Below are 19,486 nucleotides of genomic sequence, written 5' to 3'. Positions count from 1 at the left end.
CTCAGTCCTCAGGCTTTGGCTTCAGCCCTGGGTAGTTCCAGGCCAGGCCCCAGCAAATCTAAGCCAGCCCTGGCAACCCCATTCAAAGGGGGTTGTGACCCACTTTGAGGGCCTGACACACTAGCTCAGCAGTGGAAGTGGTTCTATGACAAACCTGATCCATGTATAACTTAGCATAAAGGGAGAGGAAGAAATCTATCTTTGGTGTGAGTGGAATTGTAGGAGCTTTGGGCTCAGTGGGGTGCACACGGGAGAGTGTCTGGTAGTGCTGGAAGCCTTGGACACAAAGCTAGATTGTCATAATGCTCATTAATCACAGAAGTACTTTTTAGATAAGCCCTGGATCTCTAAAATATAAGCCTTTAGGTAAATGGGGAGAAAGCATGTTTTAAAACATTGGAGTAGAATGGAGCCCCCTAAACTTGCAATTTTTTTCAGAATACTTAATGCAGTAACTAGATCACAGGTGACCTAAAGCAAGTAAAGTCCATAAAGTAGAAAATAATTTGAGGACCAACAGAAGAATGGCTGCAATGCTTTGTCTGGCAGTGGTAGGAGCCAGACAACACCTGTTTTCTCAGACACATCTACAGATTAGGATTTAAAAAAAAAAAACCCTATGGAGATGTTTGGGTGCTGTTGAAGCAATAATCATTTGTTTACTGAGCCCATTGTCTATAACTAGCTATTCCACTAGGAGGGGCTAGCTGCTGTCAATGAGGCTTAGCAAGAGCCCTTGTAACCTACACACGACCTGGATGTGGTAGCCTGTCCCATCTAATGGTGCGAGAGCTGTAGAGCAGACTCATTAATCTAACAGTCAGTTGGCCTTTAGCTCTTGCAGTAGAGGCTCATGTACTAAGCTCCTGAGGTTTGATCCTGCCCCCCCATGACTGGGGTCTGTTAGTGTTAAATCATTTCTTCCAAGTAATATTACATGAGTAAAGTAAAAATGTTAGCACTTGCTTGTGCAACCTTAATTCTGCCACCCCCACTCCCCATGTGTGCTGTGAGGCAATAGGTACTGTGGAAGAGTAGGTGATATAGCTAACTTAAGTACTTGTCTTTACAATCCTAAAGGTAATTGAGAAATTGCCTAGATTATTTTTGTTACAGTTGTAGAGGAAAAAAGCCCCTTCTCCCTCCTTATCCTCACTAAGTCATGGTTTGAACCTGCACCTTCAACATGAATAAGTACAAAGCTATCCTGAGTGTGGAGAACATTATGGGTCTAGGGCAAACACACATCCCCCTCCACCAGTGCTCCTGGGGGGCTGGATAGAAGGCAGGAGAGTTTGGGGTGGTGGGTAGGGTGGGGAATGGAGAGTCAGGAAGGGGGCAGTCAGGGGACAGGGAGTGTGGGGGTAGATGGGGCAAGGGGACCATCAGGGAACATGGGAGGTTGGATGGGGCAGGAGTCCTAGGGGGGCTTTCAGGGGGTGAGAAGCAAGGCAGGATAGGGGTAGGGGCCAGGCCCTGCCTGGCTGTTTGGGGAGGCACAGCCTCCCCTAACCAGCCCTCCATGCAATTTCCAAAACCCTATGTGGCCCTCAGGCCAAAATTTGCCTGCCCCTGTTCTAGTGCCTTTCCAACTATGGGTCACTTGTTACCTAGTACCCCATATTGCAAGAGACTGGTTGTGCTCTACTACAAGCTCTCCTTGCACTACCCTAACTGGGATCAAAATCTGTCCCAAGCTCTCACTGCACTCCACGTGGAAAATTTTTCTATATAAGACACCATGCTCCTATTCAAAGATCTCAGAGTAAGCAGCACCACCAGTTAAAATGGCAGTATCACTTTCATCCTGAAAGATTGGAGAGTGCTTTTCAGTCTGTCTGGACTCACTTACCTCCTCCTCTACATTCAGCCATTGATAGTCATCTCACATACACAAACTGCACCTTTAGCTTCTTTTTGGAGGAACGGAGGTAAATGACTTCCCCACATGAGATTACTCAATTAACCTATGGGTGGGGTTTAATTTAATCTGACTAGCATACTCCTCCTCCATAAAAGCATACACTTTTTGAATGACCATGAAGAAGGAACTATTACTTTACAGCTGAGGTCTTCTGGTTACTGTGTTAGGGCATTTTTTTCAGTGACTCACAAGAGTGCCTGCTCTAAATTCCCCCTCGAGTGGAGGGTCCTCATTCTTTTGATTCCTGCTTAGAATTTGGAGTTTGTGCTAGGAGCTTATCAAATTAGCTGTGAGAGCACCTTGAGGTCAGAGGAAAAAATTCTGTAGCTTACTGATTCTTCATCTACTGTATCAAGGGCCCAATTGGGCTTCAGAAGGATCATCTACACATACAGACATGATCCCAATTTTTGAAGCAGGAACTCATTTCATATACAAAATGCTTTTCAAAGCAAGATAGAAAGGGACTGCACAACTAAATCAATACTTATTGGGGAAAAAAGCAAACATGATTCTGGGATGTATTAACAGGTGTGTTGTGAACAAGACACAAGAAGTCATTCTGCTCTACTCTGTGCTGGTTAGGCCTCAGCTGGAGTATTGTGTCCAGTTCTGGGCACCACATTTCAAGAAAGATGTGGAGAAATTGGAGAGGGTCCAGGGAAGAGCAACCTGACCTATGAAGGAAGGCTGAAAGAATTGGGTTTGTTTAGTTTGGAAAAAGAGAAGACAGAGGGGACATACCACCTGAAAACTGCTATCTAAAAGGGTGTTATAAGGAGGAGGGAGAAAATTTGTTCACCTTAGCCTCTAAGGATAGAAGCAGCAGCAATGGGCTTAAACTGCAGCAAGGGAGGTTTAGGTTGGATATTAGGAACTTTTTCCTATTGTCAGGGTGGTCAAACACTGGAATAAATTGCCTAGGGAGGTTGTGGAATCTCCATCTCTGGAGATATTTAAGAGTAGGTTAGATAAATGTCTCAGGGATGGTCTAGACAATATTTGGTCCTGCCATGAGAGCAGGGGACTGGACTTGATGACCTCTCAAGGTCCCTTCCAGTCCTAGAATCTATGAAGTGGAGTAGATCACAGCTAGTTTCTATCATAAGTTTTCCATTTCAGATGTTTTTGCTAAGAGATTTATTTAACAATATCCAAACTGAAACCACTGACCTTTACATCACAGGTTTAGAAGATTGTCAGTCTACTAAATATGTACACAGCTGATACATTTGTGAGCTTCACCTTGCTGCATTTTTTGCAATGCATTAGCATTATGCCAAAACCCCACTGTCCCACTTACAAGTGATGTATTCTAAATTATTACACAAACAGGGACTGTTGATGGAAATATTCCATTTATTATTGGTGCAGTTTCAGAGTATATTGTTTGAACAAGTCATTTTTATTGCAGCTATCAAATGTATTTGAAAGGTTCAGAGAAAAGTGTTTACAAAAAAACATGACAATTCAGAAACAATGCCAGCCATTGTTTGCACAGTTTCGCCCCCTACAGATAGCCAAGTGCATCTCAATATGTAAACAAGATGTTTCAGCTAAGCAGGGGAGATCATCTTTGGATTGAAATATTATGTTCTCCCCTCTAATTAAAAAAGTCAGCTGCTACAAAAAACATGCTACAAATAAAAGTAGTGATGAAGGAGGAGTTCTCTGTAGTTCCAATGCAGAAAGCTGTTAAGCATTTTAGGGCTACTTCAGTTAACTAGTTTATTCCACCCATATACTGTAGGATGTAAATGCTAAACCTTATGGCATGTAAATTCAAACCAAGCTGACTTATAGCATTGTGTTTACTATATACAAATCAAACACCACATCTGTAAATAAGAGCTTTGGGAGATAGTTAAACACCATAATTAGAGGCTTACTTCACTTTGAGTAGTTAGGTGGACTTAATATACGGCACTGATGAATGGCAAGATTTAGTGTACAGTCATTTAAGCTCCAACTGTGTTAAATTTTTAATGATGGTAGTTTTACATAAATTAAACTACGATGTTTTATACAAGTGACCTACTTTTGATCCTCTATACCCTTATTTTCCCCTCTTTAAAACTATAGTTTTCTTTTTAATTACCCATGACTGGGCATCTTACATTTTAAAAAAATTTAATACTCATCTTGCCATACCTCTAATGGCAAAATTATGAAATCTTACTATAGAAAAGTGTGTGACTTTTTAAAAAGCTGTGATACCGGCTAATTATGTGCATTCATTACTAAATATAATACTCTAGCATGTATTAAAGCATTCTACCATTAGTAGTGCCTTAAAGCTAAACTTTGTAAAGCTATGTGTATATATTGCAATCAATTACTAATCACTAACAAAAATAGAGTATCAGTACCGCTGTCAGCTAACAATCATCCAAATTAAGGTATTAACTTAAACTAGAATGAAAAAATTGATACTTAAAAGTATAAAACAATAAATTTAAACAAGTTATTGATGCAGTATTTATGACATGGGCAACTTACAGAAAATATTACATTGTCAACTAAAGATTTTTTTCCATGCCTTAGTCTAAAGTGCAGAAAAAGACTTCTGTATTCCAAAAGTAACCACTGTTTTTATGGGTTTACTGCACACTTTTCTTAAGTAATTCAACTTTGCATGCATTTGGGGGTTGACCTCTTATGCCAGTTGAAATCACTGTTCAGACACATAGTCATGACTATCAGTAGGAGAATATTTCACAGCATGGGTTTCTTTAGGAATAAAGGCTCTTGTGCAAAGGCAGTACTATTATGATGAATATCTAGACTGATTATTAAATACAGTGCTAATATACATGGTTTTAACTGGGATAATGCAAAAAGACATTTTGGTAAATAAACATAAATATAAAAAGGACAATTTAGCACTTTCAAAATGAGTTGGTCCAGCATCTTTAGTAGCCTCCTATGGTTCTTTCTCAAATTGTCTCAAACCTGCTGAAAGAGAGAATGATTAAAGATTGCTTGAAATCTGATGCATCTCTAGCAATATAGAGGAGGCTGTTCTGAATTGCTTCAAACCCCTTCACCTCAGAGCACCTTCTAAGGAGCAAGACAACACACCCCTACTACTAGACTGCGTGGCCAGCTAGAGCCCACAGAGGTGCTCCATGGCCCCAAGGGTGGATGGGTAGGATCTCATTCAGATACTTGCTCGCCTCTGGAGCAGGTGCAGGGAGCATATTGACCTTCCAAGGAGTATTATACATCATGTTCCTCATACAGCATTTCCTGAATCATTTGTCTGTGGCTCCTGTTCCTAGACAGATTGCCTCAGCACTTCTGTTCAACCACTGTATTCCAATCCCCAGGAACAAGGAAGTGATTCTACAAGTGATGAAAGCCTAGCCTACTAAAATCAGAGGACGGGGAGACTGGCACTCAGGAGTTCCATCCCTGTTCTTTATATTGACCATCTCTCCACACATGGCTTTAGGTAAGCCATTTAGGTTGGTATTGCCCAAGCTGCTCAGTACTGGCCTAGCTCTGCAACCAGGGAAGTCAATGGTAAAATTGCCACTGATTTCCATGGGAGTAGAGAGAGGCCAACACTAAGCAATTGTGAAAAGCCCCATCTTAATTTCACTGTAAAATAAGAATAAGACCCACCTAATATGAGTGATATGAAGGTTAGTTTGTATATCATGCATTTCATCTTCCAGAGCTTTGCAAACATTGCAGGTGTTATTCTAAGACAGATTTCTAATACCGGACATGGTTCCCCCCCCCCCCCCCCACTTAAGTCTGTTTTCACAGACCGACTGTTTTGTTCCCAATACGGATCACAGATTTAAGGGACTCCTATTGAATGGGCTTCTGATCAATTTTAATTATTGATTAGAGCTCTTCTTCCCCCACTCCTCTTCCACACAGGCTCATTTCCTCCACCTGGTTTTCCTTGGAGAGCTTTGGAATACAAGTATCACCTGTACAGAAGAGCTAGCAGAGGTTTTGCTAGTTCCCTTCAGCATAGCCACAGCATAGCTCTCAGACAATGTATTTCAAACTTGTGACACAAATAGGGTCAAAATGGAAATACCAAACAGTTTATGCTGTGATAAGATAGGCAGGCACTACTGCAGCAAGAGCTGAGAGCATTTGAACTCCACTCCAATTCAGGTCTGTGGCAGGGAGGGCACTCAGCAACTCATGAGATCAAGATTTAAGAGTCAACAAGTGACTGCATGTTAATTTGTCATGAGACTTCCCCGTGGCTTATGGTACTGTTCAGAGTCATCCTATGGATTTGTTTTCATCAGTCCTCAGGGTTTCCATTCCCAGTGGAATAACATTGCAACACTAGCCTCTGTTTTTTTTTTTTTTAAACAAGTTTTGATTAAAGCCATTTGTAGACCTTGAAAGGACTATTCCCAGATGTTTAACACCTGGGAGTGTTAGTAAAATGACAGTCTTAGTCTTTGGCCTCAAACAGATCAAATGGATCTCTGCAGCTACAGCAAACACACTAGATGTGTTATTCACACAATGCTTTGCAAATAGGGCTAGAGAATGGCCATCCCAAAAGGAAGATTTGTGCTCATTACCCAAAAATATTTGTCAAATTATGATCTGGGGCAATTAATTCTTCATTTCTTGTGTGCTGCCATTAATGGCATAATTTTAAAAGCTGGGTGCATCTGTATGAAATGTGCAAAAGCTTCCATTTAATGTACTGTACAAATTACTCACACTTACCATTAGTCTCTGACTTTTTCCCCATAGCTGTTACCTGCAGTGCAAAAAAAAAAAAAATATATCCATAATAAATTTATCATTAAAGAAAGGTGTATGTAGGAAAACCACATTAGAGTGGAAAGAAATTCATCTCTGTGGAAAGGGCCAATACAAGGTCTATGCACCACATACTTCTTAGTTCCTATTTTGAAGAACTATGTGGTACATAGGCCTTTTTCAGCCCACTGAACATTAATGGATGAATTTTCTCTACTAAAAACTCCTACTAAATGCTAGTCAGAGTTAGACACTTTGCCTTCTGAAAGTCTCACTCAGTGTCTTTGTTCTCTCTACAATGGATAGAAGTATTACCTTAGAAGGAGAGGTTGCCTTTTCATTTGACTGCTTCTCCCAGAGATTACGTTTGTTGGATACATCTCCTGGTCTTAAATCCTATTTTTTGAGTTTTCAAAGAATAGAAAAATAAAAACCTAGTTCAGATTTGTTTTTTAAGTGGAGTAAAGGCTGTATTGTAACTTCCCACAGAAATACCCACACATTATGCCTGTGTAAGCCCCATTCATAATGTGTTTTCACAGATGTACAATAACCGAAAGCAGAACTTGACCTGCAGAATCTTTACTCATAAGTTATTTATATGCTTTTACTTCTATGTTAAATACTATACAAGGTAGAAGAAAATGGAAAGTGGTAAAAAGCAAATACGTATTATTCACTTCCAAATCAGAGGATGGGTTACCCAGCAGTTATAAGCTAGTAGTTGATCTCCTGTGACACCTTAAACAGAGGTCACTGCCCAGCCCCAATATATGTATTTTTTTCTTTTTACACAGCAAGTACAGGGGAAGTAGCTTGAGCACACAGCATTTTTCATCAATTAACAAGATACACGACACTTTACATGATCCTCCAATATACGTATCCCTGTAATACAAAATTCTACCTAAGTCAATCTACAGTTCTGCTAAGATGGATCTTATTTAATATATTCACACAAAGGGACAGAGTAAAGGTTGGTATGTGAAATTTTTTCCCTTGGAAAATTTCAATTTTGGTGAAAAGTTTCAGTTTTCTGTGGGGCGGGGGGGGGGGGGGGGGAGGGGGGGGAGAGGGGGAATATTAAGTCTCAGGTAGGTTTGAGCTGAATTGAAATATTGCAGTTGATTGCACCGAACCAAAACATTTTACCATTTAGAAGAAGCTCAACATTACCATAAATCTGCCCAAGATGCCTCAATACTTCATGGGAGTTGTAATTTGGATGTTTCATGCCCCCCATGGTATGAGCTCCTTGGCTGGCCCACATCTCCCAAGATGTAGTGCATCATGGAACATGTAGTCTAGCCAATGTATGGATAATTCCGTATAGACAAATGAGGTGTTTTTTAAAATGTAAACAAACTATGTAATCTCACCCAGTAATGGAGAGGACACTGTGCACAAACAGAAGAGCAGCTCCTCCTTTGCATTCTCAAGTAAATATTTTGCGATCCAAGACATAGCCATAAACCATTCTTTATGTCCATTTGAATTCTAACTACAACCTTTATATCCATAGCATGGAGTTGAAGTGCCAGGATAACAGGAAGTCAGAAACACCCACCGGGGAAAAATAAACTTTCAGCACCTCATGAAAGGTGTAAGTTCTACGTTGTTCCCAGCATCCTTCTTGCCATCCCCAATGCAGACATGCTTGCTGTGCACAAGGATTGCTGCAATAGGAAGGAAGAGCTCCCAGGTACTAAACAGCAGCAAGCAGTTTATAGTCTGACTTCTCTGGGGTGTGGTTTGGCACAGTGTTGGATGCATTAAAACTTGTACCCAAGCAAGAAGAACATAGCAAGTGGCTGTGATCACAGCTGAGCATATTTCAGTCTCCAAAAGACGGGTGCAAAAATACTGATGGCACACGTCTCCAGAGGACTGACCACATGCCTAGTCCTCAACTTCATTTTGGAGGGAATTTAAGGAGGTGAAATAAAGACAGCCAGATCCTGGTGTGCAAGAGGGAGAGAAAAAGATGGTTTGGGAATTGAGACCGTCTTGATTTTGCCTTGGCTTATCCTAATAGCATTAAGAGATTTAGGTTTACATTCATATCATACCTTAAAGTGAATTTTGAAATGATTTACCTGACCAGTTTAGCAAAGAGACCCCCCAATCCGAAAAGGATAGAAGGAAGGCATCTAGAGAAGTCCATGCAAACAGAGATATTGAAAGGAAAGAGCAATCCGCTGAGAGAGAAAGATATGGTTGAGGAAAGGAGTGGTTAGTTCTGCATTGTTCATTAATGCCCAGCTTAGAGAAAAGAAACAAAACCCAAAAAACAAGAACCAGATTCTATGCCAATTTATCATGGTCACCTTAAATAGCTACCACCATTATTTTCTATTCAGACACTGCTAAACTCAGTTACTATGTAACCATTAGCAAATACTGAGTTTTTAAGGGCAACCACTCAACTCTAAGCAACCCTACTGAAGGCAACAGGGGTGTAAATCAGAAGCACATGCTATGCTAGCAGTGATGTGAAAAGCAACTGGATTTGTACTGACCATACTACACAATGTGCATAGACTCTTTTTATAAAGTGCCAAAATAAGATGAATCATTGAATATGATCCAATGGAGACCTTAGCCCTGCCATGCCTTACAATACGTGGTGTCATCTCCCAATGCAGGGAATGAAAAGGGACAGGAATTATCTATTTCTGTTCTTTCCTCCCAGAAACCCCTCATCTTGTTTCCCCTGCCCCACTTGGCTGTGGCTGACGGACTTGTTTTTTCTTCTTCCTTCATTTGTAGCTTGGTGCCCTTGTTCCCAAGTGAGTAGAAAGTTATGTGAAGCTTAGAGTGAAGGCTGCCATCAGTGGTCTGGACCAGGTGCTCCTTACAGGAGAGGTGAGCAAGACAGACACTTGGGATAGTGGTCTGTAGCCATGTAATAGCTGCTCCTGGAGTTGCTACATTAGGGATTACTATGGCAACAAGGAGACACTTGCAGCTTTCATTGATTTGGGGGGCAGGGAGCAAGGGGGCAGATGCAGGGACAGCTCTGCTGCTCCTCTCCTCTAGATTAGCTGAAAGCTATATGGTCTGGCACCATATAGTCAAACAACACGGGTGCAGCTTAAACATAACAGCCTGATGTGCTATTTGTATATTTACCACTTTAGGATCTGAGTCTCATTTACAGCAAGGCATCTTTAGGACACGGAGTTTGGCCATTTCAATAGTTTGCCAGTTCCTCTTGGAGGCAAACCATCAAATATTTCATCAACAGGTCATGACTGTTTATTTACAGATTCATGGTGCAACACCTGAAGCGCCAAGTTAACATTCTCCTCTGTAATATGACCTCTCAATTTTTCTAGAGCATCCATTTATGCAGTTTCCAAGGACGCACCAGCTTGATGGTGAGAGGTGTTCTGATACCATCGTCATCCATAAATTCTCAACTTTAGTGCTTCTATCAGGTCAAGCCTCCGAGGAAAGAGAATGCACCACCATCACTTCCAAGGAGCCATCTACTTCCTGGCCTACCATATTTACTTCCTATCTCTCTCCCACTGACATAAATGCAAACTCATCATTCAGAAGCCAGTTACTGCGGTTTTACTTACAGAAGGTTTCGGAGCAGGTGATTTGTTGGTGTCTGGGGTCTTAGTTAACCATTCGTTGATACGACTGGACACACCAACCTTCAGTCCAGCTGTTTCCTGCAAAGCAGTCATTTTCAAATCAGCTTTTTTTTTTTTTTTTTTTTAAGAGTACTTGTGCCTAAGGGCTCTATGATTTGGGGCTTAAAAAAAGCAAAACCCATGTCTGGTTGAGATACAGCCTTCAGCTGGCAAACAGTAATCATGTGACTGACCTCCTGGCAGGGCCGGCGCTTCCATTAGGCGACCCTAAGTTGTCGCCTAGGGCAGCAGGATTTGGGGGGTGGCATTTTGCCATCCTCCGCGGCAATTCGGCGGCAGGTGTCCTTCCGCTCCGCGTCTTCGGGGCGCTTCGGCAGTGGGTCCTTCACTCGCTCCGGGACCCGCCACCGAAGCACCCCCAAGACGCGGAGCGGAAGGACCCCCGCCGCCGAATTCTCTGAGGAGGAGCGCTGCCGCCTAGGGCGGCAAAAACCCTGGTGCCGCTCCTGCCTCCGGATAGCATTCATAAAACTTTCATCAATCCCTGAGCATCCAGTGCTGCTTCTGCCCCCACTCCAAATTCTAAAAATAAGTTCTTTAGCCGAAAGAGAAGAATGACTAGGAACTTATTTCGTCCGTTTTTTTTTTTTTTTTTTTTTTAAAACTGGAATTTTGAAATAAAATACAATAAAAGTCACGCCTAAATCACCCACAGTTAATAGAATTTCTTAAAAGATATGGCCAAAAGTTTTCAAATGTGGGCGCATATAGTTAAGTGCTTAAATTCATATTTAGACACACACAGCCTGATTTTCAGAAGTGCTTTCAACTCACATTGACTTGTAAGAAGGAAATGTTGGCCTATAAACTTATAGACAAGATATGAACCTTAAATATTCCAGTGATGCTTGTAAAAAAAAAAGCTGAGTAACTTTACTAGTAGAATTTGACCCAATAAAAACATCACAACTCCAAACTTTCTTGTACATGGCTTAAGCCCCCCAGTTACAGCTGTGTAAGAGGTCAGAAGTATGATGTTTCAGTTAGTCTCTCAAGTAACCCTATTATTGCAATAAGTTTCCCTTAGTCCTACTATAATAGTCTTACTGTTATTCTGTAGGCCAGTTGTCTCCAACCTTTATAAGCACCAGATCACTTTTTAAATTTAAGTGCAACCCAGGAGCTACTTCAAAGAAAATGTAGAAACAGTAATTACATAAACCCAAACATCCTTGCCCTGCCTCTTGCCCTACCCCTTCCCCGAGACCACACCCCTTCCCCGAGACCCTGCCTCGCTCACTCCATCCCCCCTCTCTCTGTTGCTTGCTCTCCCCCACGCTCACTCACTTTCACTGGGCTGGGACAGGGGGTTTGGGTTCAGGAGGGGTTGCGGGCTCTGGGCTGGGGCTGAGGGGTTTGGAGTGTGGGAAGGGCTCTGGGCTGAGCCTGGGGCAAGGGTGCAGGAGGGGACTCAGGATGGAGGCTCTGGGAGGGAGTTTGGGTGCAGGACGGTGCTCAGGGCTGGGACAGGCAGTTAGGGTGCAGGAGGGGTGTGGAGTGCTGGCTCCAGAAGGGGGATCATGGCTTGGGCAGTGGGTTGAGGTGCAGGGTGCAGACTCTGGGAGGGGGCTCTGGGCTGGGGCCAGGAGTTGTGGTGCAGAAGGGGCTGCAGGGTGCGGACTCTGGGAGGGGACTGGGTCAGGGTGCGGGAGGGGGCTCAGGGCTGGGGTTCAGGCTCTAGGAGGAGGTACGGGATGGGGCTCGGACTGGGACCAGGGTACAGGAGGGGTTTGGGCTCTGGCCAGGCACCACTTAACTCAGGTGGCTCCCGGGCAGGAGAGCAGCGGGGCTAATGCAGGTTCCCTGCCTGCCCTATCCCCGTGCTGCTCCCAGAAGCGGCCGGCATATCCGCCAGCGGCTCCTGGAGATGAGAGCGGGGGAGAAGGGACAGGTGGTTCTGCGCGCTGTCCTCACTTGCAGGCCCTGCCACCACAGCTCCCATTCCCCACAGTCACCCATTCCCGGCCAATTGGAGCTGCTGCCAGACATGCCAGTCACTTCTGGGAGCAGCCTGGGGACAGGGCAGAAGGTCGATATCCTGGTTTGGCTGCAGGAGGGTTGACAACCCTGTCATGATCAACTGGTCGATCGTGGCACCTCTGACAGTGGATCTCAGTTTCAGTGACAGACAGATCCACTGTCAGAGGCTCCATGATGGACCAGTCGATCACGATTTACCGATTGGTGACCACTGCTGTAGGCTATACGGGTAGCTGGGTCTTTGAGGATCCTGTTCAAGATGCTGAGCACCATCTGTCTGACTTCAGCAAGACTGCTCACAGGAGTAAGGATTACTCATATAAGTAAAGATTTAAGGAAAGGTTCTTGGTGTACTTCTCTATAAACCTGCAAAATAGGAATATGTACCTTATTTGGTGTCCCTGGCCCAGATGGTGATGAGAAAACATTCCCTTTCTCCCACATGCTTTTGATATTACGGACACCCTCAGCTGGGACTGGAAGGTCAGAGGGTGCTGGTTTAGCAGGTTTTGCAGTTTTTGTGCCCTGCAATAGACAGACGCTAGTTAGTGCTCAAAACTAAGACCCCGGTGCTGAATGTGTTTTAGAGTTCTGGGGCATCAGTGGAGAATACTGGATACATGTATCTTTAAAACTGAATGAAGTTCCATTGATGATTATGCAAATTAAAGATAGACTCTTAGCAAAGAACCTCACTTGTCTGAAGTGCAGTTGTGCAAGTCAGAGCACTCCTCATGATCTGGCCTATCATTCATGCAGATTTTGCACAAATGGATTTACAAGGTTTGTGGTAAACTGTGGCCGATGGTATAGCGGTTTAGAAAGTAGTGCTTACAGCTGACCCATAGTTTTATTTGGCTTGTAACCCTTTGAAATGGTTTGTCCCCTTCCTTCTGCAGATTTGCTTCTGGCTGCAGCATAAATAAACGAGGAAGGCAGCTGTAAAGGACTGATACTGTCCAGTGTGTCCAAACTGCTGTCTTGTACTGGCAGGTTAACCCTATAACTGAGGTTTATCACAAAGGCCCAACAGTCGAGATTTCTGCAAGGTGTGACTTCTGCAGGGTTACCAAAATAGAAGTCAAAATTCCCTCTTTGTTGGCAACAGTCACAAGTATTGTAGAATAGGGATGTGGGGGAGTGGAGGGTTCAGACAGGTAAAGGTTGAAGTAGTTGCCTTGTGTCTCTAATTGTAAGAGAAGTCCAGCATCAGAAGTTAAGGGCCAGACTGTGGCAGGAAAGCACAGGTAACATTGGTAGAGAGCTGTGCAATTCTTCCCTTCCCTTGTAGAGCAATGGCTTTATGTCCAAGCTAGGCACAAAGGACCAGATCCTCAGATGGTTTCGACCAACATAGCTCTATTGAAATCAGTGGAGCAACACCATTTACACTAGTTGACAAGCAGGACCAGTGTGTCTGGTATCATGGCCACTGCTACACCCTTTGAAATGGCACAGCCTGATCTCCTTGCTGCATGGGATAAGCTCCACTAGCTGCTACAGATGGATGGGGCCAAAGCCCCACCCTCATGCATTCACACTTTGAGGAGTCCAACCTCTAGTTCTGGCACTGAATCAAAGTCTGCATGCTAGGAGCTCAGAGATTGTGTCTTACATAAGGACAAAAGGGTCAGAGTGGAGTTGTAAGACACATATGTACTGATTCTTTAAAACTAACAGCAGCCAAGTGGACAAGGAAACTAAGGACTGGGTATATAGTTCTAGGTGGAAACTCAGAAGGGAGAGTAAGTTAGGAACTACTGTTTTGTTTATCCTCGTTAAGATCAGCGTTAGAAGCAAGACTGATTTAACATTATCACATGACAAGGCTCACTACATCCTATGTAGTGCTGCCCACAATCCGGCCTAATGAATAGGACGTGCTACAAGCAATGAAGAGGGAAGCACAGTCTTATGGTTAGATTACACAGCTGGAAGTTCAGAGATGTGGGTTCTGTTCCTGACTCTACCGGAAAGCTGTTGTGACACCTTGGACAAGTCATTCCTCTCTGCCTCACCAACCCATCTGTTAGATGAGGAAAACAAGTAGGTACCCAAACACACAGGGATGCTGAGGCTCAATTCATTAAAGGTTAGCAGCACCATTTGAGACTCATCTGGAAAGTACTACAAGTTAACAGCCACTAAGGTGAGAGAGAGAGAGAGAGAGAGAGAGAGAGAGAGAGAGAGAACAGAATATTTAGTAGCAACTGAAGTCACAATTCTGAGATTTGAGTCAGATAAACCTCTGAATGTTTATTCAAACCTTGTATGAACCACTTTGTTCTGAAGCCTCATCAGAAGCAGCTCTGATGAAGCTCCCTGCTTTTCTTGGACACTAAAACCTGGACTGATTAAGGCCCGCCCCCCCAACCACCATCATCAATTGGGTTAATATAATTGGGTAATAACTTACCTCAATTGCACTAGTGTATTGCTCAAGTCTGCTGTCAATCTTGGAGACAATTGCTGCAGAGTGAGTGGGTTTAGCACCACTGTTTGAAGGAGAGAAAACAGAAGTGATTACTACAATCCCAACACTTCGCTGCTTTGATTTAGTCCATTACACAGTTTATTGCTTTACCTCTTCTGAGCGGATTTGTTCAAAAACTCTGCTCGTTCTTCTATCTAGAAATAGAAAGATAGAAGTGGTGTAACTATTTATCTGCAAAGCCTGCAGCCCAATACAAGTTCAAAGGCCTGTAGCGACACACAGCTCCAAACAGAAGACAGTCAGCTTCAAATCCAAATCACTGCAGCGACATACAGAGAAGTTTACCATTTAGAACCCTATTATGAAACAAACTTGCAGGTGTGGGGGAATTATGCAGGATAATACATTTACCTCCTTCATGTTCTTCAGGGCTTCCCAAGATGATACATTTACAATAGTAAGTCCCCAGTGCAGCAGGGGTGAAGGGAAGGGAGGATGTACAGGTCAGTAAGGGGGTTGGGAGATTAGTCACATTATATGCCAAATTCACCCACCCCTCAAAAAGCAGCAGGGAAAGAGGTAAATTAAATAAGTTTTCAAGAGTAGACACATCAGAGGCGGCCAGATTTGGAGCTGAGCAGTGTAACTATCCCATACATTTTAATGAGGACAAGGACATTGATTTTTGGACTCAAATTATCGATCAAAGCATACTTTGCTTCTGACAGTACAGTCACCGCTGAGTCAACATTTACCAACTGCAATGTTGTCTTTCATCCTACAGTTCTTTTCTATTCTCTGTACAGGGAAATAGTGTAGTATTGCTTCTCAGCTCCTCAGCACTAAGTGTAAGTTAAAGGCTATGATCAAGGGTCTTGATGTGTTTGGTCTTTCGGCCCCGAGACGAAAGCCTTGTCTGTCTCTCTTGGACCATGAAGTACAAACATTCTCTCTGATACAGGTGAGCCATGGAGGTCTTGGGGGAGACATCCTAAACTCTGGATAATTTCAGGACAGCGGGATTGCACCCCTACAAAAAGCTTAATGAAGTCACATGAGACAAGGTCTGCTCTGAAGTCTGTGCTGCAGGAGGTCTGGCAGAGATGATGTAGTTAATGGAGTCAGCTCCAACAATTTCACCTCCTTTTACTTCTCCGTCAGTACTCAACTGGACCGTGCCCTACCCTGTAGTCAGCTCTGCAGCTCCATACAGGAGCAACTGCATAAACAGAAGATATAGCTGATTGTCAGTTATCCCAGAATTTGGGTTACTGGTAAACCCACAATATCACTATGTACTGTTTCCAAGTCATTAGTGGCAACTACTGCAGCGCTTGCATCTTCAAAGTAAAAGAAATGACAACAAACTTAAGACCGTTCGCTTAAATGGTTCTAGGTTCTCCCCTGCATCCTCCCTCCTCATAGCAGTATAAAAATATCTAACCCCATAGCATGCCTTAAGTTCAAACAATTGGAAATTCCACAATTCCCAGTAATTGATCTCAAAAGATGGACAAGTATTGCTTGCCCATGTCTCAGATGCAAATAAATTCCTGAAGAGAGATATCTGCTTTATTCTGCCATTAGACATACTGTATGGATGATTCGTTATCCAGCCACACAGTGGCAGCAACACACCAGACAGGAGAAGCCTGTCCATGTTCCTCGGATTTTTCCTCTGCTGTCTTTGGAAAGGAGTATTGACTAAGGCAATTGACATGGCCATGGAAAGAATGTGATTAAAATGGAATAGATAGATCTGTGATATTAACTTAAACATATCAGCTCTTTCCAACCATTATACAACACACAGAAAAAAGGTTAAAGTGTTGCCCATCAGCAATGAATCCCATTTTAGAGTCATTTCTGGTTATGGGAAACTGCCGAAAGGATAAATGTTTATAAATACTAAGGTCATGTGGGCTTACTTTTTAGTTCCTATAAAGGAAATATGGTCTGAACAGATCTTGAACATGGTTCTATTCTGTTACTGAAAGAGGTCTGTATTTTCTCATTGCATTCAGCTCTAGATAAGTGTCTCTGAATAGCACTTCTAAAGGACATGGTTATATATACCCACACCCACACACTATGCAGACTGAGGCCTCTATTTTCTCATAAGCTCTGCACAACAGCCCCCTCCCTCAGCAACATCAGTGGGTCCCCTGTATGCAGGCAACCACAAGCAGAACAGCTTGCAGGAGCAGGGTCCAAAGTAGCTAGCTAATGTGTGGTTTATAGACTCTTCTAGCTTAGAAACCTGATGACATTGGATCCCTAGCTGAGATACCCCTCAGGAAAGGGACCAATTTTAATGGCGTTTTCCCAGCTAGATTGGCTGTTTTCTAGAGTTTCCCTGTGCTCATTAAGGGGAGAAGGTGGATTCTATATACCACAGCCCCAGACACCTCTTCAAGCAGTTACCTAGTTCTCCAATCTTGGTGTGTCCTGCTTCCCAGCTGTAACTGTGCCCCATCTTGACCAGCCTGAGTGAAGAATTTGGCAAAGAGGGGAAAGGGGTGGAACAACAGGGGAGTAGCAAAGAGGTGGGAAGTGACTGTACACTCAGTACACATGGGGGCTCTGTCTGCACTTGATAGGATACCGGGGAGTGCAGCTCAAGAGAGGGAGGCAAGCAAGGCTCCTGCAGAGGGCCAGGGAGACAGGAGCAGAGATCCCCCAGGACAGACTAGGCCTTTCCAGCCTGAAGAATAAAATGGTCGTTAATGAGGTTTCCTCACTCCTGCATGAGGATCTGTCTTGGAGCACTGCTCAGCAAGAGCCCAGTTTTTATTATTGCTGCATGCAGGAAAAAAAAAAAAAAAAACCACCTTTCAATGTACTTAGATCAAACTCAACATGGCAACATGCAGAGGACTAGGCCACTCAACCCACTGCACACTAAGCAAGCTACATGCATACGAGGAGGAATATTAGGCACGTACACTAAACAAAATTACAAAATAGATCTGTAAAATAAATAGGAAAAAGCAAGATTGTTAACTGAATGGCAGAAACTCTCCTAACGTTTCCTGTATCTGAGATCAAACACTAAACAAAAGCCTGTATGTGATTTCTAAATGGCTTTGACCCTGGTTTTCTTAAGAGGAACACCACCCAGAACATATCACAAAAGCAACTAGGGGCTTCAAGAAATCAAAGACACTAATCTCCAGCTAAACTACCAGATGGGGAAGAACCCAGCCTCGTGTCTCAAGGAAGCCAGTCCCTGCAAGTCAAATTTAAGAATAATCTTCATGTGTCAGTATTAGAGGCCTACAGCCTTAGTAACGGACCAACAATATAGCAACTGGGGACCCCGATCTGATACTTTTGCACCCACTTAATTTGACTGATGTGACTCATCATGGGATACTCACATAATTAAAGCAGCGTTTTGCAGGATCAGGACCTTAGTTAATGGAAGCTGTGCAGGCAGATGAAGGGCAATACATGATTCAACTGAGTTGGATGAGGATTTTTCCAGGATGTGACCTTGAAGCTGTCCTGTATGAGCAGGCTTGGAGGCTATGGGGTTTTTCTATCAGTTGTGCAAAGAAGTTGCTAAATGTATTAAATGAGGCTAGAGATGCAACCTAAGGCCTATGAAACAAATTCTGCCGTCACTGCCATCCATTCAGCCCCAGGACATGAATAGGATGGTATGAGGTATAGGTTAATACTGGATTTGACCCCATGCATTTACATAACATTTAGGAACAGATCGCCAACTAAATAGTCCCAAGAATGGGTTGTCTGTTTTATGTGCATTTAATTATCTTAATAACCATTTAGTAGACTCTTAAACTGTGTAATAAATGTTATCAAGCCACCTCAGGTGATATGACAATAGAAATGTTATTTTAAAAAGTGTAACAGTTCAGGGGGCGGAGGGTCAGAAAAATTGTGTCCCATATAGCATTAGCTAATGTAGAGTACCCAGCTGCAGGAATCTAGCCACTCAGTTCCACTTTTGGTTCTGGCTCCCTGGAGAAAAAAGAGTCTGCCCTTCGACTCTGAGCACTAGCATACACCATGGCCCCAGTAGGCACCCACCTTGCTTTCTACTGAAGTCACCTGTGCACCCTTGGGGTAACTCAGGTGACTTACTTGAGTGATGAGTTTAAGCCACAGGCTCTCCCTCTCATATTCAAGAGGGAAATAATGGGGGCGGAGGACTAAACTTAGAGGAGAGGTTCTTTAAAAGTATTTTTTCTTTAAACTTGAATCTTACAATACCAATAAATCTATGGGCAGGCCATCTCAAAGTCAGGAGCTGTGTGGGATCTAACTCCTCCTAGTCAGTGCTCTGTTGCTTAGATATTGCCTAAATAAGCAATAGTGTGGTAGGCAAAGATATGTCTTTAAAAAAAAAGTCTCAGGTCCTGCAAGGTCACACATCCTGGCTCTGCAGTCAAAGTGGCTTTTCAGAGAAAGCTGGCTGCCACACAACCCTCTTATCCCCCACATGAGATCTTCAGCTAGAAGCTGGAGAACTTCCAAGACTCCACAGTTCTGTCATTGCTCCCACCCACACCCAGGCTGCGAGCTGGAGTTCCTCCCATTTCAGCTCCAAACTGGTTTTGTTTTCCTGCCCAACTGAAGATTCAGACTGCGGGGGTGGGGTTCACTGCCCGGAGGAGACTTTGTTTTCCAAGTCTTCTGTCCTCCTTCATTTGCTTTAGGAAGGGGCAGGACAGTTCTACAGCTCTTCCCAATACCCCTCAGGAATGG

At 43.3% G+C, this 19,486-nt stretch overlaps 1 protein-coding gene across 5 annotated transcripts in view; it reads right to left on the bottom strand.

Moving 5' to 3' along the window:
* Positions 1-3,263: 3,263 nt before the first annotated feature.
* CALD1 (caldesmon 1) overlaps positions 3,264-19,486 on the bottom strand; it is a 115,746-nt gene continuing 99,523 nt past the window's right edge. For 3 of the 5 annotated variants that reach the window (XM_054035957.1, XM_054035983.1, XM_054035974.1), the window contains 7 exons: positions 14,903-14,946; positions 14,735-14,813; positions 12,706-12,843; positions 10,261-10,356; positions 6,989-7,069; positions 6,638-6,671; positions 3,264-4,879 (listed from right to left, as the gene is read on the bottom strand). In XM_054035957.1, the coding sequence (XP_053891932.1) occupies positions 4,848-4,879; positions 6,638-6,671; positions 6,989-7,069; positions 10,261-10,356; positions 12,706-12,843; positions 14,735-14,813; positions 14,903-14,946 (504 nt within the window). In that variant the 3' untranslated portion in view covers positions 3,264-4,847. The remainder of the gene's footprint in view (positions 4,880-6,637; positions 6,672-6,988; positions 7,070-10,260; positions 10,357-12,705; positions 12,844-14,734; positions 14,814-14,902; positions 14,947-19,486) is intronic. The other 2 variants (XM_054035965.1, XM_054035992.1) reach the window with 1 other exon arrangement.

Source organism: Malaclemys terrapin, chromosome 1 (genome assembly GCF_027887155.1).
Source record: "Malaclemys terrapin pileata isolate rMalTer1 chromosome 1, rMalTer1.hap1, whole genome shotgun sequence".
Lineage (NCBI taxonomy): Eukaryota > Metazoa > Chordata > Testudines > Emydidae > Malaclemys > Malaclemys terrapin.
This window is presented reverse-complemented; position numbering and strand designations above follow the sequence as displayed.